The following is a 24,250-nucleotide window of genomic DNA, read 5'->3' as shown; positions in this document are numbered from 1 at the left end:
AAGACCTTGACCAATACACCCAGAAGTATGCACAGGACTAAGCAAGTGCCCATGAAACTTCTGATTTCCCCGGAATTGGGAGTAACCTGCAATGGGGGAAGTTCATGGCACTGCAAAGCAGGGGTCAACACTCAACGAGAAGGGGCAGACCACATCACCATCAACCCCGCGCCTAACCTGCCTGACACTGCCAACAAAGAGGTGTGCAGAAGCAGAAATCACCTCGAGGCAGCAGCTGAAGGTTCAAGGACTGATGCTGCGTTAGTGGCATGATCATTTTAAAAAGCATTTTTGCTTTCTTTTTTATTTTTCTCCTCTGTCCTTCCACTCTTCTCTGCAGAAGGGATCGTACCAGGGAGCGACTACTACAGTATCAGCCTCCTGACCCCGTAGGGTTAGCAGGTTTTCATACCAAGGCTTAATACAATCAAGCCCGTAGCGTCTACCGATTTCGCCATCAGCAAGAGTTAATTATTGGGGACAGATAGATTGGCAAAACAGCAGTAGCCATAGATACAATTCTCAAACTTAAAATCACAAAGTTGATCAATGTTTGTTTGCAAAGAAACTTTTCTAACCCACTCGAATACTAGTCGAAACAGTTTAGCTCATCTCCCTGCGAGAAATGAAGAGTAGAAGCAAAAAATACCCTTCATATATATATCTGAAATAATAATCAATATTTAAGGGAAGAATATTCAAGGGGAAGCATTTACATTGAAAGAAATGTAATCAACTCACTATGGAGCTTTCAGGTCGAGCTTCTACCGAGTATGAGAGAAAAAGGTATAGATTTGAACTTCGCCCTGGATACGTAAATTAAAGCAAACTATGTTAATCCAACTTTATATGTGAATATTACAATACCATGCTAGCTTAAAAGAATAAATTTCGCATTTGTATTTATATACAACACAAGTTCCAGAAAATTTTCATCTCCAAAATAGAGCAATTTTAATAAAGAATGACACACACAACTCCATGTGAGGCTAAATTTCTAAGAAATTCCCATGCTCCGCGTGAGCCTAAAAAATTCCGTGTTCCAAACGGTCTAAATCTTTTTTTTAATCGCAAATAAGGTTTGCCTTAGATCATCTCTAACTATATTTCCTTCATTTTATTCACTTCTCGATTCTCTTCCCCGTTCTCATTACCTTTATTTTCTCTCATCTTTAACCACTTAACTTCGAGAGGAATCACGAAAAGAAAGGAGATAGAATCCCGTTTTAAAGAGAATGACTTAGAAATTCTTTCATAACGAGAATCGTAAAGTGAAATCATTAGAATGCTGAAGAAAACGAAAAATCCCTTCACAACAGAATTCCTTGTATAGTCTTATAGACTGATGACCAGTGATCACTGCCACTTCTTTTCCCGGTTACCACAATTGGCCGTGACGTTTTCTGCACCCTTCACTACACTGTTGATCCTGTCGTTGGCTACTGCGGTCTCGTACACGGCCTGCTGAATTTTTGCCGATTTGGTGACACGCTTGTTCTATCGTCACGTCACATTGAAAGTGAAGCGAACTCGATGGATGGATGGATGGGCAGGATGATCACTGCATGAACTCACAGGAAATGATGACAAGGTTGATATCTTTTAGCCACCTCTACATAGAAGAGGTTTTAGTGCTGATTTTCTTGCTGGAGCAACACTATATATATTAGAGTTCAAGAACCTACATTTCTCTTCAATCAGCGTCATAATTCTCTCCGGCGAAATGTTGACCATAATGGTTTTTCAGCATGTATATACAGATAAGTACCATGGCATGGCCATCAAATATACCTCAACATTGACACAAACTTTCAAAATTCAAACCAACCCATCCATCCATTGTAATATCCTTACAGAAATCTTGAGGTCTTTCAAATAGATAAGATAGCGCATGTATGTACTCGTATAAATGTACGCGGACAAAAAAGATGTGTTTCAGTTTTCCACGGATACATTAAACTAACCCCTCTAGACGAATTTTACAATCTTAATGCTTGTATAATTTTTTTAATAAAATCACACTTCTATTGGGCAATTCATCTTTGAAATTTCCTCCATCCAAGTATGTCTACTTTAGGAACTCAACTATTGTGGTGAAACCTATACACACGAGTACGAGTTCGAGTTCTATACTTGACATTTGTTCTCCTATTTTTTTGATTAAATCCCGAAAGATAGATGACATCGAAAGATAGATAGACTCGGCATTTGTTCTCAAGTTTCAAATGAGCCAGGCTTTGTGACTAACTAGCTAAGTACTTCGTGTATTGCAACGAAAATATAAATATTAGACGCAGTAACATGAATCATAAACTAAAGGTATGGAAATATTGATGCGCTATAGGAGTGCCGCCGAATAAATACATCATGAACGATGCCATAGTTTGATTTTAGATAGGCTAAAAGTTAGTTGTGGCAATATTAGGCATGAATCAAACATGCCATTAGTAAAAATAACTTAATGTATGACATGTGAATCAAAGGGCTAATAAAATGTAGTTTACTATAGTTATGACAATTAACTAAACAATTGTCTACAAATCTACAACGTGACTAATATTAAGCGTAACAAACTTTGACGCGAACCAAACTCTTATACTACCAACCGCACAAGATTCAAGCCCATCGCGAAACTACTATGCATCGGCTCGAAATTCAAGCCCACCCAGGCCCACAAACAGAGTGACCCAACCCACCCGCCACGAAACCCTAGCCCAGACCGGCCCGGCCCAGCCCAGGAACAGAGCCACCCAGTCCGCACCTATCGGAGCCCAAAACACAAAAGGACAGGGGGGTAAGACGGTAATTTCCTGCCCCCAAATTTCAAACCCCGGGGCCGCTTCCGCGCCCGCACTTCCCCATCTCGAAACGCCCCGCCCTCACCTACTTACCAATCAACCCATACCGCCACTGCAGATGGGGCCCGTGAACACGGCCACCGCTGCGGCTGCGTGGACGTCGGTGAGAAAAGTGTGTGAGAGTGCTCCCCGGTTCGAAAATTTAACCCTTCCCCATTCTAGCCCTCCTCTCCCCTTCCCTCGCGGCGGATCCGAGCTGCTAACTGACTCTCCCTTGCCGCATCTCTCAGCCGTGTCGCGATTTGAAATCGGAGAGAGAGAGAGAGAGAGAGAGAGAGAGAGAGAGAGAGAGAGAGAGAGAGAGAGAGAGAGAGAGAGAGAGAGAGAGAGAGAGAGAGCCTTCGGAGTTCTTGAATCCAGGTTAGTCTAATGAATGCAAGCCGCACACTTGCTTCTTGTTCCCCATTTGCTCTCCCTGTTTCTTGAATCTTGCGACGCGAACGAGACGGTTTCTAACGCGTGTAGTGCCATTGCCATTTCTTTTTTTCCCCTCTTGTGCAAAGCTTGCGTTTTTTGTTGTTGTTGCGCAATCGACGGCTGGTCAGGTGAATCTTTAGGATCGTTTGGTTGGTCTCAGTAGTAGCTCTCGTGCGTTGTGAACACACCGATTAGTTTCTGGGTTGAGATACGCAGTTCAAATCTGATGCCACCTTCCAGATTTGGTGGATTCTACAATTAATTACCCATCACTGCTCCTTTATGCTCGCGATTTTTATGCGCTTAGTTTTGTTCCACGATGCGTAAAGATGCCGCCTTTTTTCGTCTGAGTTGGTATTCGTGGTTGGTTATGCAGGAGCACCGGATTGTTCCAGAGGAGGAGGAAGAAGAAGCCGCCTTTCGTGCTTTGAGACCACCGATGGGCCGGAGCCTGAGCCCGCTGCTCCGTCAGGAGCTCGACAACCTCGACAAGGACGCCGACAGCCGCCGCGCCGCCATGAAGGCGCTCAAGTCCTACGCCAAGCACCTGGACTCCAAGTCCATCCCGCACTTCCTCGCCGAGGTCTCCGACACGAAGGCCGCCGCCACCGGCCTGCCCCCCGGAGAGTTCACCATCTCCCTTTACGAGGTCCTCGCCAGGGTGCACGGCCGGAACATCGTGCCGCAGATCGGCAACATCATGGCCACCATAATGTGCACGCTCTCCTCCAGCGGGGGGTCGTTCCCCCTGCACCAGGCGTGCTCCAAGGTGGTACCGGCCATCGCCCGGTACGGCATCGACCCCTCCACACCTGACGAGGAGAAGGCCAGCATCATCGCCTCCCTCTGCAAGCCGCTCTGCAACGCGCTGATGGGCAATCAGGATGGCGCTGCGTCCGGCGCGGCGCTCTGCCTGAAAGCGCTTATCGAGTCAAGCAATTGGAGGTTCGCGTCCGGTGACATGGTGAACGAGCTCTGCCTAAAAGTGGCTGGGGCGATGCACGACAAGGCGACACGGTCTAATGCGCTCATGGGCCTGGCAATGGCGCTGGTGAAGCACAATGGTCTGATTGCAGAGGCGTATGCGAGGTCCATTGTGCGGTCTGGCCTGCAGATTCTTGATGGGGATACAGCAGAGAGCAGCTCCCAGAAGCGGCTCTCGGCTATTCAGATGATCAATTTCTTCATGAAGTTTGTCGATCCTAGGTGCATATCCTCAGAGCTTGGCAAGGTGATTGATGTGATGGAGCAATGCCAGAATGACCTCATGCCATTTGTCCGAGGTGCCGCATTTGAGGCATCACAGAGTGCGAAGAGCATTGCCGCGCAGAAGGGATCGAGACATGAGGTCGGCACAAGCCCAATGGTTGGGTCCAACTTCCACAGGAAAAGGGAGAAGAGCCCATGCAGGAGCCTCTGGAGTACCAAGGGCAGCCCTGCAAGCTCCAGCATTTGTGCTTCTCCAGTTCAGTTCCGATCTCCAGAATCACAGGTTGTGGATTCATCCATCATGAATGGCAGTACACTCACCGAATCGCCGTTCTCAGTCGGGCAGTCCTCTTGCAACTTTGATCAGAATCGACGCACAAATAGAAGATTGTGGAGCAATGAAAGTGTGGATGTTTCTCTGAAGGATGGCTTGTTCATTAAACTGTGCTCAAACAGCAAGTACTTTGACGATGACTTGGGCGAGGTCTGCGACAGTGAAGTAACTAATGCCAACTTTGAGTGCACAGATTCATTTGCTGGATTTCTGTCACCAAGCCCCACTGGCACCATATCAAGGGATAAGACTCCCAGTCCCAGGGTACACATAGTTACATCTCTACTATTTTTATTTCTCAAAGTTTGCTTCACATGTTCTGTACCTCAGTTGAGCTAGTAACCAACTATGTCATTTCATTTTTTGTCCTAGGCTTCTGAAAGGCCGATCAATATTGATGATGTGAAGGTATACACAACACCAAGGAAGCTTCTCCGGTTGCTTCAGAGCTCCTATGACTCTGACTCAGCAAAGCACAGCAGCTCATCATCATCATCATCAGATCAGCAACATAAGGAACTAGTGGAATCATCTGAAGAGACGCAGTCTCTGCATTCTGACAGCAAGGCTGAAGAGATGAAGGACGAGAATGAAACCGTGGATGCGCAGAGCGGCAACGGTAGACCTGAGACGCTCTCCAATGAAGATAAATCAGGATTCTCCACTACTGAGGTTGAGAACACAACCTGCATGTCATCCCCTGAAATTGAATACAAGGAGAATGATGCATGTGTGGTAAACAGCAGGGGGAAGAGTAAGACCAGGAAGTATAGGGCAAAGCTCAGGTTTCTTTTGAGCTTGATTGTGATCGTTCTAGTAGTAATCGCTGTGTTAATTAGGATAGATAGTTATGATGATTCAGTGTGCCTTGTCCCCACTTGATGTTTGCAAGCTGCATTTGTTCCTTACTGTTTGTTCAGGTTGTTGTATTGATTGTACCACAATAGCGTGGTTACTGTTCTGAACTAGTTTGCAGTCATCGATCCATGTTGACAGCAAATAATTTAATTATGTTTGCCATCTTCATGATCACACTGTGCTTATAAAGTGTTCTGCTGTTCCACTGATGTGGTGAAGTAATTAATGAGCCTGGTTTATTGTACAAAAGTTGTGTTCATCTAATTTTGAGTGTATTTAGCGTATGCTGGTTTATCATGACGTTGTGCATCTTCATTTGCAGAATCGATGTAGAAAGGCATTAGAAAGAATTGTGCGACCATTTAGCTGGTTTCGTTGGCAAAATTACATGGGACTGAAATGTGAGTGTGTTCTTGCAGAAGTATTTACGGAAGAGCCGTGGTTAGTGGTTACCCAGATTATTCTGAAAGAACCAGCAAATCAAATGGAGGCACGAGAGACGCAATAACTAAAAAACATCCTGCGGTAGCCTATGCAATCATTTAAAGGAACCAACAAACCGAATGTATTTTCTGAAGAGTAACACCAAAGTTATAGCAACAAAACAGTACTTAGCATGCAGAAATTACTATAATAACTAACTAGAACAGCTGAGACGATCGAAGAAGCAACGGTTTGTGACATTGAGGAGCAGGCTATGGTCGGTTTTATTGATTCTTGATGCTGATCACTTGGTGGGATCAAGGACGTGCCCCGCGAACACGATTACCCCGGACCGCTCCTCCATGATGAAGAAGGTGAATGGATGGTCGGCGATGAACTCGACAGTGTCTGATGGGTAGCCGCCACCACGCATGCAAAAGGTCACTGCCGCAGCCTCAGTTCCAGACTCGTTCACCTTAACAACCGCCCTGTGCGCAACCTTGCTCAGGAACATCGGCTGCCGTGAACCACCGTCACTGTCGTCCCCCTTGCACATGCCCCGCAGGTCGGCGGCCACCGGTGAGAACGGCAGTGAGAGCCCCAGCCGGCTAAGGGCGTCGTCGAGTTTGCCCCAGTTGAAGGTTATCTGGAACTTGGGCAGCTTCAGGTTGACATACTTCTGCTTCATCTCGGCCAAGATGCCGTAGAGGAACGCCGGCGCCACGGTGACCACGTCCACCATGGCCGCGATGCCGTCACGCGCGTCCGGGAGAAAGACGAACATAGAGTACCGAGTGACTTCGGCGGCGTTTGGCCACGGCGAGGCCTTGGCTTCCTCATCGCCACCCTGGCCACGACGGCGCTTGAGCGGCAGCCCTGCCCCAGGGGCCTCCTTCCGCCCGGGCATGTAGGGGAGCTTGAGCACCTTGAAACCGTCCATGCACGCGACCTGCATCAAGGCAAACCTTGGCATGAACTCCGCCTCGGCGTGGCCGCCGTCGAGGAGGTGGAACGTGCCCGGGCTCGTGCAGTAGGGCTGAAACGGCACCAGCCACTCGCCCTTGAAGTAGACCGCGTTGGCGAGCACGAGGTCGGTATCTGCGTCGACGTCGCTGGCGGAGATGACGCTGTCGATGAGGTTGTCCGTGGCCTTCTTCACCCACTCGTTGATCATGTCGACAGCTTCCGCGGGCTTCACGTATCACCAAAATGTTGTGAACTTGTATTGTATATTATTTCAGTTGTTCAGCTAGCAAACTCCAAAATTATAAGTAGATCGCGAATATATGAATAATACAATATTTTTAGTTAAGAATCTAAAATCGAGGTTAGTTTAATGAGGGCTTGGCATTTTCACTGTCTCATCCAATTTAGCTTGAAAATCCAATCTTCCGAAAATTGGGAAAAGATTACTCAAATTGTTTCGAAATATGTATCGGCTATGCAAAAGTTGATATTTCCCCTAAATATTCCTTAGATAATTAGAGGACCAAAAGATGATTAGCTTCATAAAAAATTGGATATATCTCTTGAAAGATTTTCCAAAAAATATTGTGGCACCCAGGATGAGATCCATAGAAAAGATTTTCCAAAGATTAGGATACCTCTTAACATGATTTATTCCATTCCATTATCTAAAAACCAAAGATTTTCCAACAAGAAAAGAAATTATGATAACCAGGACGGCATTGAGAGAAATTGCTAAACATTTGTACGCCTATGTTCATGTTTACATTTTGATCAACTGACATTAAAATTAAGGTATGGGATCTTCCAAAAATGTTTACAGTCCAGATATCAAAATGACATAATAATTAAATATTTTCTACTTCACAATGGAGTAGCAAGTAGCGAGATTAGACTGGAGAAAAGAAGATCTTTTTTTCGCGATGTGGATTAGAAAAGATAACTTTTTTCCAGATGTAATTAACAAAGCAACTAACAAATCTACTGAGGGGAATTTCCTTCTTTACCACCCCGGATGGCGCATGCCAAAACACTATGGTACCGGATGTTCTCACCCATTTGCCACCCGGGCCCACACGCAGAGACGCGAACGAGCGCACCAGTTCCCGTTATGAACAGTACTCGAGATATTTTTTACTAATAAATGGGCGTTACAAAGAAACTCAATTTTTTTTCATCTTATAACCTAGGATGAGAGATAAATTTAGAAAATAGTACATCACATTAGACAAATATTAGTGAATTTTTTCAGATTTTTTGGAATTGTTGTGAGGCCTTAAAATTACTAAAAGCTGCAAAAATAGCGCTGTTTAGAGAATTTTAATTTGAATTCTACATAAGATTTTTAGACGAATCTAATTAAAATAAGTTGCTTATGAATTATAGAGCATGTACAAAAATCGACATATTTTTTATGCTTTTTTAAATCTCTCGGGTATTATTCATAACGGAACATTAGTTCGTATGTCTGCGTGTAGGCCCGAGTGGCAAACGGGAGAGAGCATCGCTTACAATGGTGTTTTGGCATGCGCCACCCGGTAGGGTGGTAAAAAGGTAAATTCCCCATCTACTGACCTCCTCGGTGAAGCTCACGGTTCGCGCCTCGGATTTGTAGGACTCGGTGGCGATGTCGCAGAAAGCTTCGGCGAGCCCGCCGCGGGAGGCGTCCACCCAGACGCCGCCGCCGAAGAGCACGCGCGGCCCGCCGGAGTCGGACCGGTCGGCGAGGACGCGGTCGGAGACACGGCGGCCGAAGTCGGCGAGCACCTTGGCCGATGGCGCGCCGAGGAAGGCGAGCAGCTGCTCCAGCGTGGCGCCGCGCGCGCCCGCGGCCACTAGAGCCAGCGCCGCGTGCACGGACACCGGCGAGAAAGCGACGTTGCCGCCGCTTCCGGCGCCTGCGGTGTCGTTGTCGTCGTTTGGGGCGAGGTGCTTGGCGAGGCGGAGCGCGAGGGCTGTCTGCCCGTCACGGGCTGCTGCTGCTGCGGCGACGTCGGCGGTGGCCATGATGGTCGAAGTGGGGGTCGCGGGCGTGACGAATTCGTGCGTGCGCTCGCGCTCGTTGACCGTCCAACAGCCTTCGCCTTTCAACAAATCGAGAAAGTCAAGAACTTTCAAGCTCAACCGAAACCGAAAAATCAAAAAAAAAAAACCAAACGTTTCTGTTTCAATTAGAAACAAAAGCTTCAAGCTCAACTAAAAAAAAAAATCCAAAATATAGAGTTCCCGGAGGCGGAGCGCGGCGGCAGAGGCCGGCGGTGGTGTGGGATGAGTGGCCGGCAGGCCTCACACCGGCGCGCGCGCGCGCGAGAGAGATTTCTAGACAGACAGACAGAGAAGAGAGCAACAGGAGGAGGAGCTACCGGCGGCAGGATGGGCGGCCTGGTCGGCCTCACCGGGGCAGGCGGAGGGTGGCAAGGGAGCTGGTTGGTGCTTTTTTTCCTTCCGGCGATTGAGTTGTCGATGGGGAAAGGAGGGGGAGACGCCGAAACGTCGACTTTCGGGGAGTCGCTCTATTCACACGGTGCAGTTCAGATATACTACTACAATAGTACAGCAGCACTATAGTAGTGCTAGTAAAATTTAACACACAAAAGCTTCTTTTAGTGTTTGGGTGGAGGATAATATAAGATAGGATGATTTTTTTTATATATTTAAGATGAGATAATTTTATTTATATATAGATATTTGTTTGATGGGTAGGATGAAATCAATCGATTTTAGTACATCGAGTTCACCGTCAGTATCACGTTTGAAGTGGGACAGCTGTGTTCCACTATTTTTTTGAACAACTCTATCCCGAATCTTTAAAAAATATTCACTCATTCCGAAGCATTTCAACCCAATGCTCTCCATACAAACAGCTCATAAAACGGGATAGATCCGCTTCGTTTCATTCTGTCCCGCAAACCAAACACTACCTTAGGGTCAGTTTGATTGTCTGTATGGTCTAGTCTAATTCGTATTAGTGAGTTAGATTCATTTTAGTCAAGTTATGTGCATGCAATGCTATTTATTCGGTTAGTTACATGTGCTTAGTCTGATAAAGAAGAGATTATGTTTGGTTACCCGCATTAGTATATATTGCATGATATTGAAATAATAAAAAATAAGTATTAATATGATGTTTATTTTGTACAAATACACTTTATAGTACTTAATTTATCATATTAAATCTTAATTTAATTTAAAATATATTAATATAAGTTAATACTTACTAATTATACGCTAATATTATCATTAACTGAGCGTATGTCTGCATCCTGTGAGTTTGGCTCTAGAGAAACACAAATCATTTTTGTTTCGTAGAGTCAGACTGAAATAATGTTTTTGCACTCGGTGAGCCAGACCCAAGTATCTATCCAGATAACCAAACACCAAGAACCTGCATCCCGTGAGCCTGGCCGGACCTCATACAGACAACTAAACACCCCTTTAAACTCTACTAGTTTTGAGACAACTTAATATACATTCTCTCGTAGCCTCAGAAGAATGGTATCTATGTTGTCCTGTGCTAAATCTCTTACTATATAAAATATAAGTTTGTTCATGTGTCATATCTTCTCCTACTCCCCTCCTATCTAATAAAAATTCATAAAATTTAAATAGTTTATCCACGTTTATTATCCACCTTTGTCTTCTAGCTTCTATGCCTCTCGTTACCAGCTACTGATATGGGACCGGTTTTACTAATGAAAATAAAAAAAAATAGGAAGAAAATTAGTAGATAATCTTCTACTTTTTTTTTATTATATCTGAAATCAAACTATGTTATCGCTCCTGATCTATTTGTTCGGCAGCACTCTTATAGCGCATTCACATCGCCATACATTGAGTTTGTGATTGATATTATCACGTACAATACTTATGCTTTCGTTACAACATAGGGTATTTAACTATTGTTAGCTTATGACACTGTTCTTTCGGAATGTAGAATTTTATCCTAATCCTTATAGGTATTAAATTGCTAACGCGACATCCGTACACGTTTCCTGTAAAATCTTGCATTTCGGAACATACCACGAATAGGTTGTGAGGAGCACGAGTGGATCTACCAATGCACAATATAGCACGCATGAAATGTTACGTGGCTTAGTCGTGACTATCAACAAGCAAGTTTTTCAAACTCCTAATTTGTGGGTGCCTACCAGAGCAAGCGATGCTGTTGGGACGGCAACATGGAAAGCAGTATTCAGATCCTATACTCGTGATCTATGCATTCTCCAGAGATCGAGAAGAAACATTGGGTCACTTATTTCTAGATGCAATTTCGTTTGTGCCAGCTGGGCTTCTATTGGCCTTCTGGTGCCAAGAACTTTGATGCTACTACAAATTTTCAAAAGATTCAAAAGGCAGCTCGTTGTCCCTTTCTATATGGAAGTGATCATTCTGATGGCTTAGAGTATATAGATTGCGAGAAATGATTGGATCTTTAAGGATATTGATTCCACAATCAGAGTCTGTGGATCAAAGTTTGTCCAAGAATTCGCTCTGGTTATCCATCACGCTAAGAAGAAATATCTTCCTCATATTTTAGAATGGCTAGACTCCTTGTGATGTCTTCCTATTTCTTTCTCTTTTGTTTGTTCGTATTTTCTTTCTTTTGTGCTTTATGTACATACTTTTTTTTGCTTTAATATATTATAATCAGTAGAGTGAGCCCCTCTTGTTCATTAAAAAAAGTCAGATTCTGGTGTTCGGTGTTCGTGCTCTCATGCCTAAGATCATTTTCAACGGCTTTCCTTCGCGAGTCTTGTTCCCTTCGCGAAGGATTATCGTTCTTTTCAGTGCTCTAACAGTTTTCTTTTACGGTTTACTTTATAAATGGATTCTCTCTTCTATTCCTTCTATCCCAGAATTCTCTCTCCTATTCCTTTCATCCCGAGATTCTCTCATTTCTCTTCATGAATTCCTTCGAAGGGAATCTGTTAGAGATAAGTAAAAATAAATAACATGCAAAATAAAATTAAAAGAATATGATTAGAGATGGTCTAACAGACCGGGGGTATATTTTTTTCCTTCTAAAAAAGAACCAGCAAAAGTATTTAAGCTTCAGAACAGTCGTGGTTGGCCAGATTATTCTGAACAAGAACGAGTAAACCAAATGGAGGCACAAGGGGTGCAATCAGTAAAAAGAACCAGCAAACCAAATCCGAAGTGACACCAACTAGAAGAGCTGAGACGATCTAAGAAGCAACAGTTTGTGACATTGTAGAGTAGCCTATGGTTGGACTTTTTTATTCTTGAAGCTGCTCACTTGGTGTGATCGAGGACGTGCCCCGCGAATACGACCACCCGCCGGACCGCTCCTCCATGATGAAGAAGGTGAATGGATGGTCGGCGACGAACTTGAGGGGTTTTGGCGGCAGCCCACCACCACCACCACTCGTGAACATGGTGGCCGCCGCTGCCTCTGTTCCCTTCTCGTTCACCTTAACGACCGCCATGTGCGCAACCTTTCTGAGGAAAGTCGTCCGCCGTGAACTGCCTGCGACGTCGTCACCCTTTCACATGTCCCGCAGGCCAGATGCCTTCCGCGAGAACGGCAGCGAGAGCCCCAGCCGGCAGAGGGCAGCATCGAGTCCCCTCCAGTTGAAGGTTATCTCGAACCTGGGCAGCTCGAGTTCGACAAGCTCCTCCTTCATCTCGGCCAACATGCCGTACATGAACGCCGGCGCCGCGGTGACCACGTCCACCATGGTCGCGACGCCGTCACGCGCGCGTCCGGGAGAAAGATGAACATGGAGTACCTGCGTGTCCCCGCCCGCGTCCGCCGAGTCCGTGGCCTTGGCAGTGGCAGAGGTGCCGCTCGGGCCGCAACGGCGCTTGAGCTGGCCACGAGCCGGCGGCCCTGCTCCGGTCTCGTCCTCCTCCCGCCCGGGCTTGTAGGGGAGCTCTTGAGGACCTTGAACCCTTCCATGCACGCGACGTGCGGCGTTTTGCGCATCCACATGAACTCCGCCTTGGTGCAGCTGCCGTTGAGGCGGTGGAACGCGCGCGGCGCCGTGTTGTTGGAGTGGAACGGCTCTAGCCACGCGCCATTGAAGTAGACCGCATTGGCGAGGACAAGGTCAGTCTGGGCGTCGGCGTCGCTGGTGGAGATGGTGGTGTTGATGAGGTTGTCCGTGGCCTTCTTCATCCACTCGTTGATCATCTTCACAGCTTCGGCGGGCTTCACACATCAACAATTCATCATTACTTGTAATGGATCAGGATACAGGATCAAAATGTTGCGAACTTGTAATGTGATATGTGCACCAAATCCAGGGAATTTGGCAAAACAAATGACCTAAATTGATCCGAAATGAGCAGTGCTACGCGTACGACCCCTTTGTACAATTCATTTAGGAGATCAATGGACTTAAATCACTTAGGTGGTTGCGCGCTTATAAATCAAAGAGTCCGAAATACTTGGTTATAACGGAGTTGTACAAATAAGTTATACGTGAAGTATTTCTACATCCCTCATTTTGAAAAGTTGAAATTCTGTCTAAACTAAATCGTGTGATAACATCCCCTCTAAAGATCAGGGCATGCTTAAACTTGGAGATTGTATTCATAAAGATTAGGATATATCTTGAAAGATTTTCCCAAAACAATTATGACACATCTATATTTCAGCCCCTTGAAAATAAAGTATCCGATCTTTTAAAGCCCCTTGAAATATTTACAGTTCAAAAACCCAAATAACACATTAATTCAATATTTTCTCCCGCATAACCGAGTTGCAAGTAGCGAAATCAGACTTGAAGAAAAGAGGAAGCTTTTTCAAAGTGAGTTGAAAAGGACAACTTTTGTTGCGATGGAATTAGCGAAGCAAACAAATCTACTAACCTCCTTGGTGAAGCTCACGGTCCGCGATGCGGCGGCTGAAATCTACGAGCTCCTTGATCGAGGGCGCGCCGAGGAAGGCAAGGAGCTGGGCCAGCGTGGCACCTCACGCGTCCGCGGCCACCACCTCCAGCACCGTGTGCACGGACACCGGCGAGAACGCGACGTTGTTCGTGGTGGCGGAGGCGTCGTTATCTAGTGAGGGCACGAGCTGCTTGGTTAGGCAGAGGGTGAGGGCCGTCTGCCCTTCCCGGGCTGCTTGGTTAGGCGGGGAGTGGGCGCCCATTCTGCACGGCGCCCGATATGAAGACCGTGAAGGAGACGACGGTGGGGCGCGGGTCGGAGGCCAGCGCGGCGGTGGCGGCGGCGGCCCCGGGGAGGTCGAGCTTGGAGTAGAGGTTGACGAGGTGGGCGCAGATGAAGGGCAGGATGGCCGGGGCCAGCAGCCTGAGGACGCGCGCGTGCTCGGCGCGGCCGAGGAGCAGAGAGCGGGAGGCAATCGCCGCCTCGACCGCCGCTGCCAGGAGCTGCGGGTCGGCCGGCGCGGCGAATCTGGGGTCGGATTGGTTTGCGCTTTTTGGCGCGCCCGCGCGGAGACGGTTTAAATGAGGCCACGTGTATACGGAAAGCGGGACGGGCTAATATGGGCCGAGTTTGGGCTTAACCTCCGAACCTTTCGGCCCAATTTGTTTGCGAAATCAGTTCGTGTTCGTCCAAAAGAAAGATAAATTCATCTAAACAAGAAGAAAGATAAATTTTGAAATGGGACATTAACAGAGTTTTTTTGTAAGTTTCTGAATTTCTATGAAACAAAATCGTGTAACCATGTGTAGTTATTGGTATATCTATTTATAAACTAAGTAGCCGCACACTTGTTTCATACACGTGAAATCAATTTATGATATAGCAACCCAAAGAAGTAAAAAATATAGCATAACGAAAAAGATATTTACATACACAAGATTCATAACATGATCATATAATTTTAAGAGGGAGGAGAATAACGAATACCTGAGAAGAGGACAGAGATGCCTGTATCATTCAGAGTTGGTCATCTATAGCAAATATTGGGAGGAGAATCAAGATGGTGATTGATTTTGTGAAGGGATGGAAACAATTCTCGTATAATATATTAGTGTAAATATAGAATGATGGAGGCAACCTTTGTAGTAGACGGTGGTAGAGGCAACGACGCACCCTCTCCAAAAAAACCAACGTTGTAGACGAAGTATGGGAGATAGCATACCCTCTAGAGAATCCCAGTGCTATATGCAAAGCGCGGGAGGCAGCGCACCACACGGAGAAATCTGACGGTAAATATATGAAAGATAAGTATTTGACGTCTAGGTATGAAAATAAATAATAGAAGATCAAATGTATTTTTAAATATATAGAAGGCAATATTAGATGTCCAAGTATGTAAAGCAAATAATGAAATATTGAATATATTTTGGGAAGGGGGAATATGGTCCAACTTTGCACGGTGTTTATTTGATCAATTCGGGTAAACGGTGAAGATCGATTAGAGCTATCACAACTCATGTATTTTATAGAAATATAGATATAGATAGATGTGTAGACGTGTTCGGAAAGCTTTGATTTCTAATTTTGTTGTGACACTTTATGGGCAAGAATTTAAAATGTTTTTACGAATGATATATTTTGGTCATGTTGGCGAAAAAACATCAAATCGGTTAATTAACTAACTTGTCTGTTCCTTGCACGAATACGAATGTCTTGGTTCTTTCAAATCCTAAACCTTCATTGCCGGACGTACTCTATCTGAACGCCCTAAACCATGCATGGCTCTATAAATGCACGTCGTGCCCTAAGCTTCTCATGCAAAAACCGATCGATCCCATCCATGGCATCGTCTCCCAAGCTCCCTGCCTTCTTCTTCCTCCTGCTCGCGGCGCTCGCCGCGGCGGCGGCGCCAGCGCGGGCGGCGCAGGAGTACTGCCGGGACTCGCTGGACGGCCTGATGGACTGCCAGAGCTTCATGTACGGCGGCGCGCTGCCCCCCTCGGCCGTGTGCTGCGCGGCGTACAGCGCCGCCTTCAATGCTGACCCGTTCTGCCTCTGCTACGTCGCCGACGGCACGTACGGCCGCGCCACCGGGTACAACGTCAACGTCACCCGCGCGCTCCAGATCCCCGCCAGCTGCGGCCAGGCCGCGCCGCCCGTCGAGCTCTGCAACAGTAAGTAGCCGCGCCGCCCTCTCGTCTCCACCTCCGATTTGTGAGACGCATGCAACGTCGAGTCGTCGACCGTTTTCTGATTGCTCGATGGATCTGTCTTCCAGTGCAAGGGCTGGTGCTCCCTCCCTACGCGCCGAAGGGCTCTCCGGCCGCCGCCGCCGCCGCCGCTCCGACAGCGCAGCCTCCTTCAGGTAACCGCCGAGATCAATTTGTTGATGCATCGCGTCCGTATGCATGCATTGTTTGGTTGCTTCTGGTGAAACTGATGACAGACTAAGAGCATTTGATTTCGCACTGCAGCAGGCTCGGTGGCGCCGCCATCGTTCACCTCGCCGCAGCCGCCACCGCCAACCTCCCATGCGAGGCGTGATTCGTCACTAGAGCTGATCATCGTGCTCGCTGCCATGGCCGTGGCCGTGGCCGTGCTCTGAAGTTTGGAGTCGGACCTCGACGGAGTGCCACTTAGATTGATAGTACATTCCTAATGTTCTTATTAGGACATACATGTAACAGATATAGGATATTAAGCGGTACTATTACAGATTGATGGGAAGTAATGGTTAAGTTAAATCGTTTTCACAACATGTAAGTATAGATTTTTTTTTTCCGTTATGTATCTTCCGTTTGGGAACGCGATAGATTTTGCTTGTAGCTTAAGTCTCATAAGTTTGAGACATAATAATCTGAATATTCAAGCACAACACAAGAAAAGCACTGAAAAGAGTAAATAAGAACAAATATAATCCATTTTTTCTACGCATAAAAACAGATCTCAACAAGGTACACATCATATTACGGACAAGTATTTCTACGCATCTGTTTCTTGTAGCAAACATTTTATGAACAAGATGTTCAGCTTTAGTTGATTATAACTCTGTTTTTGGTACAATATAAACATAGCCGCTCCCTTCCGTCATTCCTACAAAACCTGTAGTATATGAGTTCTGTTTGCGTGCATTACGAACTGAGAAAACCGGCTTCTTCGCCATGATCCCGAAACCTTAAGATTTGGTAGACATTACCGAGACCTGTATTTTCTTACCAGAAGTAGAACTTCAGCATGCTCTGTCTCAAAAGCAAAACAAGAACATTCTCCACTGCCTTCAAGCTTCAGCGTACAAGTGAAGGCCACTGCTATGTCTCCAATATGGGCACACCCCCCAGCAGTTCCTGGCTGGACAAACCAGAATAAGCTTCATCGAAATCGACTAACACTGGTTATGCTAGGAGTACTTGCTATTTCTGCCATGCAAGATCCAACTCTGGAGATTTATTCTTTCTCTGAACTTTTAACATCCCCAATTGCTTCCATTTTGAAAACCCAAACCGTGTGCACAGCTTCATTCAGTACACTCATGGAACTCAACAGGTGTGCCATGTTTCATTCAACTTCATCCATGGTGTCCAGTTGGCCAAAACCCATAACGCCAAAATGGTGTTGCCAGAAATCAGAAACCGCCATCTTGCCTGAATATTGCTCCATCAAATGCCAGCTGTGTTGGAACTGCAAGTCTTGAAGAGAGCACTTGCCACAGCAGTAACCACTACACTCGTCGTGACATAAAAGTTCAGTTTCTACAGCATGGTGAATTTAGCTCTGGTATCACAGGTAACACTTGTCTCATGCAGCATCATGTCAAATGTCTCACCTTAAGAGGCACACGGAGGATGTCTCACCTTAAGAGACAGGGAGGCTCCAATGTCCCTTCCATGCAGGAGATGTCATGCGCAATATCAATTTCCTAAAAAGCTTGTCTAAATCTTTTGTCAACAAAAAAGGGTTGTGTTGCCAGCTTTTTATGCACAGAGACCTCCCCCTTAAGCTTGATGAATTAGCCAGTTCACTGCTTAAGAAACTGTCACACGGATGGCCTCCCATAAAGATGATAGTATGATATTATCGCTTTCCGTGAACCTCTCATGCGATAGCTCCTGTGAATGAACCATAACAAAAGTTGTAAGATTAAACGACGGTATTACATTACTACTCTAAACTCAGCATGATGCTTGTAGACTGACACAGATGCAAATGTAACATATAAAGTGAGCTCAGCAACCCACTAGAGAAGTGCTTTTTTAGATTATCAAAGACATGGATAACAAAGGGGATAAAAAATTTCGTCTGTTGAAACAAGCTACCATTTGTCAAGATGAACTATTGGCTTAAAATTGAATTTCACCTCATCGTAAGTATCTTTACTGAATTTGTAGGCATATGAAAGAAGTGATTTGGCTTAAATTGAATTTCAATAAAGAGAACTAAGGGAAATAGAATTTCATAGTCTCTCTTTATTGAACAGTATATCTTTACTTTCTACAGCGCTACCACATATGTAAACTTGGTTTTTATGTTTGACATTTATCGTGTCGAAATTAGGAACTCATACATAACATGGAGGATTAAGTGAATTACCTTCAATCATGGCAACAAATTGTAGATGAATTGGCATTCACCAAAATCTCTAGAAGAGGCACTCCCATTTTTGAAATGGTGAAAAAAAAAATCCAATCACACAACACAATCTCCATCCTGTACAATTGCGCTAACTTCACAAATGCGTAACAGTCCTCACAAAATTGTGCTACTCTTTGCAAAGATGCAATATTGCTTATCTCAAATTTATCAGGCTAAAGAAAGGGCATGCTCCTCGCTGTGCAGCAGAATAGCTTCTCCCATATCTTTGTTTCAGAAATCAACTTAAACATTGTTAACATCTGGAGCATAGGCGCACATCTTCAATTAGTAACTTCCCATTGAGCTCTAGAAGGATCTTGTCATTTTCTGAATGTTTCTCACCTCCAGCTGCAAACTCATCAAAAGTGTCATTCCGCTCCATCCAGCTGGAGCCTGTTTCTTTTGAGACCCCTTGTAGTTTCATTACTTCCATCACCTTCCGAGCATCATTCCAATTACCAGATTTCGCGTATATCTTCGATAAAAGCACAGATGCTCCATCATGTTGAGGATCCAACTCCAAAACTTTCTTTGCAGCGAAAGCACCAAGCTTGAGATCACCATGCATCCAGCAGGCTGCTAACAGAGATCCCCAAACAGCCACATTAGGTCCTAAGCGCATTGACTCTATGAGCTCAACTGCTTCTTGCAGAAGTTTAGCCCTTCCCAAAAGATCTACCATACAACCATAGTGCTCATGCTTAGGTTCAATCTTGTATTCTTGAACCATACATCTAAACAATGAACGCCCTTCATCAACTAAACCAGAATGACAGCAAGCATAGAGTAAACCAAGAAATGTCACTTCATTGGGCTCAACCCCTTCACTTTTCATCTGCTCAAACAGGCCTAAGGCAGATTTTCCATCACCATGCATAGCAAACGCAGTAATCATACTTGTCCAGGTGATAACATTCTTTCCAGGCATTGTATTGAAAACATTCAAGGCAAGAGTTAAACCCCCACATTTGGAGAACATATCAATAAGAGCATTGCAAATGTGCAATCTCTTACTAAATCCATTATTCTCAGTGAAGGAATGGATCCATATGGCTTTATCAAGGGAACCTAAATTAGCACATGCAGATATGACACTTAACACGGTAACTTGATCAGGCCTGACAGCACGCTCTTGCATATACTTGAACAAATTCAAGGCTTCATTAGGTTGATTACTTTGAGCATATCCTGATACCATAGCGCTCCAACATACCACGTCCTTCTCTGGCATTTCATCGAATACGGAGCGAGCAATCTCAACTTTTCCATTCTTGCAATATCCAAACACCATGGCAGTTGATGATACCAAGTCCTTTCTTGGCATCCCATTGTATAGCTTTTCAGCCATGTCCATGTTCACACAACTAGCATACAAGTTTATGAGGGCACTACTGAGGTGAGCATTAATTAGAATGTCTGACACTAACATGTATGAGTGGATGGCTTTTCCAGTTCTCAAATGCCTTGTATGCCTGCAAGCTGATAACACAGTAGCAAGGATCAATTGGTCAGGCACAACCCCAGATCTCTTCATCTCACCAAATAGAAGCAGAGCTTCTTTGTAGTTCCAAGTTTGACAATAACTGCCAATTGTTAGAGAAGCCTATCACGGTTTGCAGTGAAAATTGCAATTGCCAAGTAGCAGGCAAAATGGAGACTAAAGACTAGAAGCAAATTAACAAATGAAAATGGATGTATGAGAAAGAAAATTGTTATTCGAAAGCACCTAGAATTTCAACATGCTTGCAATTGCTCAAGTATATAGTCCATATGAATAATGAATGGAGTAAATTCTACCCTTCTTAGAAGGTCCCTTAATTGCATCTCCTTGCAACTTACAACTTATGTTGGCAAAAACCTAGAAAAGATTCACAACTAATGCAGCTTTAGTAAAGATTTGAGACTCTACATTATTGCCAAGCAAGGTTCTGTCTGAATACATATGGGCAGGTTTTTTTCTTCTTCCAAATTTCAATCATAATCCTGAAATCTCACAATCTGCCCAGAGCTGGTATAATTGAATATGATCCCAACCATAGAACATGCTAGTTGCCACTTGCTCCAACAAAGAAGCATGAAGACATAACCAGAAACAAATTCAATTTCGTGGTGTGCAGCATCAGCATGCGCAATTTTCAATTTCGCATGTAAACCGCAGAAAAACCCCAACTTGCAACCAGCTGCATTGGGCAGAGTGCCCTTCCAAAAAAATAAAAAATCGATCTTTGATCTCAAACAACCGCACAAAACAAGAACCTCCGATCCAGGTGCGTGCGCAGCGCGTTACCTGTCAAGCATGACGCCCCAGGCGAGGACGTCCCTCGCGCCCATTTCGTCGAACACCTTCCGCGCGTCCCCCACACACCCGCACGCCGCGTACGCCCCGACCAGCGCGGTACCGACGAAGCCGTCGCCCTGGACCCCGACCCGGACGGCCAGCCCGTGCGCGCCCCCCAAGACGGATGAGGCCTCACCTTCGCAGCGGGCGGCGCGGAGAAGGGCGGGGAGCGCGCGGCGGCCCGGCGGGGGCAGGCCGGCGCGGCGGAGGCAGGCGCAGGCGGCGAGCGCGAGCCGGGGGGCAGCGGCGGCGCGGAGGACGGAGAGGTGGGCGCGGTCGGGATCTGGGTGGGGCGCCGGCGGGAAGGGGTGGCCGCGTCGGAGGAGGTGGGCGCGGAGCTGCCTCAGGTGGTGCGCGGCGTGCGCCTCCATTGGAAGGACGTGTTCGGCTGCGAGACTGTCTCATTGGAGCGTGCTAGCGTCTACATGAGCCGTCCGATCGGGGCTTGGATGGTTACGATTGATTGAACCGTTGGTAGTTGATCCGTGACTGCACGGTATGGTTACATTGGGTGTTTGGTTTGAGGATCGGATTGGTGATAGACGAACTTAACTAATTTGTCTGGTTCAAGAAATAGAATGGGTTGATATATCCTAATATCATCTCTCACAAGCACATGATTAGTATCATAACAAGAAATGGACTTATCTCACTAAATTTTTTGGATGACCCTGTAAAGGACTACTCCATTTTAGACGGTTTGATTCCACAAACCAAACACTCTATTAGAGTTTTTTCCTCTAGCATTATCTAGTTAAACAAGAGTAGTATGTTCTCAGAAAAGAAAAATGTTTTCATGAACAAGCCATTTGTACCACTCCTTTTACAATCAGCTGTTTTCGACAAACCACTACCAAAAGTGATTTGAGTCATTTGATCTCTGGGTTGTAAAAGAGTTATATATAACACGGTACTCGTTGTTAGAAATAGTACAGAACATGATAATGAACCTTAATCTAATTATTGAGCATAACAGTTTCTGATGGCGTCGAGTCATCTTTATAGATACACTGCACATGTTGAAGGGATATCTCAGTTTCAGTTTTCCTACGATGGATATTATAATAATGGTATATTTTGTTGATAAACTATTGGCAGCAATACATATACATTGGTTTGTCATATGCAACTTCTCGGCCTATTGAGTACGTATAACCATGCCCAAAATAGTACTCTATGTTGAAGCTTGTATACATAAGTAGTATGGTCTAGCCTTAAATATCCAGAGAAGTTGATGTTAATAGTTTCTAATAGTCGTCCTTCTCGAAAATTATTTCCCTTATCGTCGTTGCTTCTGCACAATTAAAGGCCGTTTCCATCAGATTTTTGGGGGAAATTGAATCAAGTATATAACATAGTTCAAGAGTGATTAGCTTTGTGAAGCATTAGTGCGAAATGGGATACTTGTAGTCAAATTACCTCAAGCCGATGGAGCCGGGCAAACGTAGAGTGGGGGCACTTTACCTATATAAGTTAGGCATAACATTAGCAGTCTAGCACCAATCAATATTTTCTGTTTGTTATGAAATTATTTTTTTAAATATTGAAGGTTATGATAAATATATAGCTATCTGTTGTAGCAGATCTAGAGTCACAAAATAGAGACTATCATTTTTCTTTCTCTTTTATATCCAAAAATTAAAGAGAGGTGAAGGACTTAGGAGGCTCTCAAGTGTGCCCGAGGTAGAAGGGCTTGAGCCCTCTGCCCCTCCCCTAGATCCACCGCTCGGACGTAGTCTTATTATTTGAAATTGTTACAATATTTAGATATAACTGTTGTGCTATAATTTTTGTGTGTTTTTAGTGAATAATGCATATTTTTACCCCAAAAATTCACTTTACCGTAGTAATTAAAATTTTCATCCAACTTTCTACATTTAAAAATGAAGTCTTTTTTGCCTAAATTATTTTGGCTGAAGTACTGACACGTACCAAGGGAATGGTTTAACATAAGCTAGCTAGCTACGATGAAAGCTTCGGTCGTTATTACCTTTGTTGCCGCAGCTGGTGAAGACCTCCTGCGGCGGCGCGAGGCGGCAGATGTCGCCGAGCAGCGTGAAGGCGCGGTCGATGGGGATGTCGACGCCGATGGCGCGCTCCAGGGTGTGGTTCACGATGTGGCACAGGCACACCGGCTGCGTGTCGATGATGGTTTGCAGCCCCGCGCAGCAGCCCGCCGGCGCCGCCGTCGCGCCGGCGTCCTTGAAGAAGGCCAGGCACGGGCTCAGGTCCAGCAGCGAGCTCACGCACGTCTCCGGCGCCGACGAGCGCTCGTTGCCGCCCGCGCCCACCGACCGCCAGATCGAGGGAATGGGCGCCGGCGCGGCGCTCTTGGGCGCGTCGGCGGTGATGGAGATGACAGCCGCCGGCATCGACGACGTCGTAGAAGACTTCGAGGAGCGCTTGACGCGCGCGCCCACGGACCGCGAGGGCATGGGAGGCGACACGGCCCGCTTGGCCGCGTCGGCCATGGCGATGGCGGCGGCCACGGCTAGGAGGAGTAGGATGGTGGCCATGGCCTTGGATGCCATTGTTAATTACGGAGATGAAGCAGCTTGTGAGGTATTATGAACGTTTCGAGTGAGTTCAGGCCAATTAATAGTTCTATTTATAAGAGGTTTTCTAAAGTAGTTTGGAGGTTAACTGGGCGGTTCTAACGTTTGACATGCAGATGGTGTGACTCTCAAATGCCAGAAATTTTTCACTATCCTTGTAGGTAAAAAGGTACTCACGATCAGTGATATTTTTTTCACGCTTCATAGAGTTCAGCATCTGAAATCTCAAGTGCGACGGATGTCAATATGTGTGAACGCGTCTGAAAGCGAGAGCTCGATCTATCAGACGATGAAGAACGGCGATTGCCGGTGGGGGTTAGGGGAGGAGGCTTCCTTCGTCGTTTGGCTTAGAAAAGCTTTTGGGAGGGAGGTTGGCCCAGCGGAGGTGACGTGCGCGGTGGAGTGGCGGGGACACCACTATATGCGGATGGCAGAGGACTGTCGGATGGGTCGGTGCCAAGGTGAGAGAGTTCTAAAACGGAGAGGTTAGCGTGACGGAGGTGGCAGACATAGATCTGACGATAAAGACACCACCGGAGATATCTTTTGAAGAAGACTCGTGACACGTTAGATAGAGATCCAATGGGTTCCCACGTTGGCTCAAATGGATGCTATTTTCAGCATACGAAAAATAGTATCACCCTATTTTTTTTTCACCATAGACATTGTTAAAATTTCTAGAAATTACAGCACTCTCGCCTACCGTGTTGATCTTGTCGAGATGTCTGGATCATGCACGCGGCTTGCGTGTTGTGCTGTTTTAAGGGATTTGTTTCACGGATGCACAAAACAAATGGCAGTTAGGTCC

At 45.8% G+C, this 24,250-nt stretch overlaps 6 protein-coding genes across 6 annotated transcripts; 2 read left to right on the top strand and 4 right to left on the bottom strand.

Annotated features, from left to right (window-relative positions):
* The first annotated feature begins 3,046 nt into the window (after positions 1-3,046).
* Positions 3,047-5,888, top strand: LOC133900052 (protein SINE1-like). Its single transcript, XM_062341136.1, has 3 exons — positions 3,047-3,218; positions 3,652-5,082; positions 5,191-5,888. The coding sequence occupies exons 2-3, from the start codon at positions 3,715-3,717 to the stop codon at positions 5,698-5,700; spliced, it is 1,878 nt and encodes a 625-aa protein (XP_062197120.1). The 5' UTR covers positions 3,047-3,218; positions 3,652-3,714; the 3' UTR covers positions 5,701-5,888.
* A 297-nt stretch (positions 5,889-6,185) lies between these two features.
* Positions 6,186-9,624, bottom strand: LOC133900895 (putative serpin-Z5). Its single transcript, XM_062342169.1, has 3 exons — positions 9,429-9,624; positions 8,641-9,149; positions 6,186-7,291 (listed from the first exon to the last, which is right to left on the bottom strand). The coding sequence occupies exons 2-3, from the start codon at positions 9,070-9,072 to the stop codon at positions 6,404-6,406; spliced, it is 1,320 nt and encodes a 439-aa protein (XP_062198153.1). The 5' UTR covers positions 9,073-9,149; positions 9,429-9,624; the 3' UTR covers positions 6,186-6,403.
* A 2,948-nt stretch (positions 9,625-12,572) lies between these two features.
* LOC133901042 (putative serpin-Z8) lies at positions 12,573-13,219 on the bottom strand. Its single transcript, XM_062342335.1, has 2 exons — positions 13,023-13,219; positions 12,573-12,978 (listed from the first exon to the last, which is right to left on the bottom strand). The coding sequence occupies exons 1-2, from the start codon at positions 13,217-13,219 to the stop codon at positions 12,573-12,575; spliced, it is 603 nt and encodes a 200-aa protein (XP_062198319.1).
* Positions 13,220-15,760: 2,541 nt separating this feature from the next.
* LOC133901041 (non-specific lipid transfer protein GPI-anchored 19-like) lies at positions 15,761-16,525 on the top strand. Its single transcript, XM_062342334.1, has 3 exons — positions 15,761-16,094; positions 16,199-16,285; positions 16,395-16,525. The coding sequence occupies exons 1-3, from the start codon at positions 15,761-15,763 to the stop codon at positions 16,523-16,525; spliced, it is 552 nt and encodes a 183-aa protein (XP_062198318.1).
* A 303-nt stretch (positions 16,526-16,828) lies between these two features.
* Positions 16,829-21,286, bottom strand: LOC133900876 (pentatricopeptide repeat-containing protein At4g14820). Its single transcript, XM_062342136.1, has 4 exons — positions 20,837-21,286; positions 18,508-20,132; positions 18,010-18,026; positions 16,829-17,905 (listed from the first exon to the last, which is right to left on the bottom strand). The coding sequence occupies exons 1-2, from the start codon at positions 21,256-21,258 to the stop codon at positions 18,803-18,805; spliced, it is 1,752 nt and encodes a 583-aa protein (XP_062198120.1). The 5' UTR covers positions 21,259-21,286; the 3' UTR covers positions 16,829-17,905; positions 18,010-18,026; positions 18,508-18,802.
* A 1,021-nt stretch (positions 21,287-22,307) lies between these two features.
* On the bottom strand, positions 22,308-23,418 carry LOC133901040 (non-specific lipid-transfer protein C6-like). The gene is made up of 3 exons (XM_062342333.1): positions 23,338-23,418; positions 22,878-23,139; positions 22,308-22,351 (listed from the first exon to the last, which is right to left on the bottom strand). The coding sequence occupies exons 1-3, from the start codon at positions 23,416-23,418 to the stop codon at positions 22,308-22,310; spliced, it is 387 nt and encodes a 128-aa protein (XP_062198317.1).
* Between the last annotated feature and the right edge of the window lie 832 nt (positions 23,419-24,250).

The sequence above is a fragment of the Phragmites australis genome, chromosome 19 (genome assembly GCF_958298935.1).
Source record: "Phragmites australis chromosome 19, lpPhrAust1.1, whole genome shotgun sequence".
In the NCBI taxonomy this organism is placed as follows: domain Eukaryota; kingdom Viridiplantae; phylum Streptophyta; class Magnoliopsida; order Poales; family Poaceae; genus Phragmites; species Phragmites australis.
Note: the sequence above shows the minus strand (reverse complement) of the source record. Positions and strands in the feature narration are given on the sequence as shown.

Excerpts from the sequence above, each read along its gene's own strand:
- LOC133900052 (XM_062341136.1), top strand. The coding sequence starts at position 3,715 with ATGGGCCGGAGCCTGAGCCCGCTGCTCCGTCAGGAGCTCGACAACCTC. Across the intron at positions 5,083-5,190 it reads ATAAGACTCCCAGTCCCAGG|GCTTCTGAAAGGCCGATCAA; the intron begins GTACACATAGTT and ends TTTTTGTCCTAG.
- LOC133900895 (XM_062342169.1), bottom strand. The coding sequence starts at position 9,072 with ATGGCCACCGCCGACGTCGCCGCAGCAGCAGCAGCCCGTGACGGGCAG. Across the intron at positions 7,292-8,640 it reads CCGTGAGCTTCACCGAGGAG|CCCGCGGAAGCTGTCGACAT; the intron begins GTCAGTAGATGG and ends TGATACGTGAAG.
- LOC133901042 (XM_062342335.1), bottom strand. The coding sequence starts at position 13,219 with ATGATCAACGAGTGGATGAAGAAGGCCACGGACAACCTCATCAACACC. Across the intron at positions 12,979-13,022 it reads GGCAGCTGCACCAAGGCGGA|GGTTCAAGGTCCTCAAGAGC; the intron begins GTTCATGTGGAT and ends CGTGCATGGAAG.
- LOC133901041 (XM_062342334.1), top strand. The coding sequence starts at position 15,761 with ATGGCATCGTCTCCCAAGCTCCCTGCCTTCTTCTTCCTCCTGCTCGCG. Across the intron at positions 16,095-16,198 it reads GCCCGTCGAGCTCTGCAACA|TGCAAGGGCTGGTGCTCCCT; the intron begins GTAAGTAGCCGC and ends TCTGTCTTCCAG. Across the intron at positions 16,286-16,394 it reads GACAGCGCAGCCTCCTTCAG|CAGGCTCGGTGGCGCCGCCA; the intron begins GTAACCGCCGAG and ends TTCGCACTGCAG.
- LOC133900876 (XM_062342136.1), bottom strand. The coding sequence starts at position 21,258 with ATGGAGGCGCACGCCGCGCACCACCTGAGGCAGCTCCGCGCCCACCTC. Across the intron at positions 20,133-20,836 it reads TGGGGCGTCATGCTTGACAG|TTATTGTCAAACTTGGAACT; the intron begins GTAACGCGCTGC and ends AACAATTGGCAG.
- LOC133901040 (XM_062342333.1), bottom strand. The coding sequence starts at position 23,418 with ATGGCATCCAAGGCCATGGCCACCATCCTACTCCTCCTAGCCGTGGCC. Across the intron at positions 23,140-23,337 it reads TGGCCGACGCGGCCAAGCGG|ACGTGCGTGAGCTCGCTGCT; the intron begins GCCGTGTCGCCT and ends TCGGCGCCGGAG. Across the intron at positions 22,352-22,877 it reads CACCAGCTGCGGCAACAAAG|GTAAAGTGCCCCCACTCTAC; the intron begins GTAATAACGACC and ends TAACTTATATAG.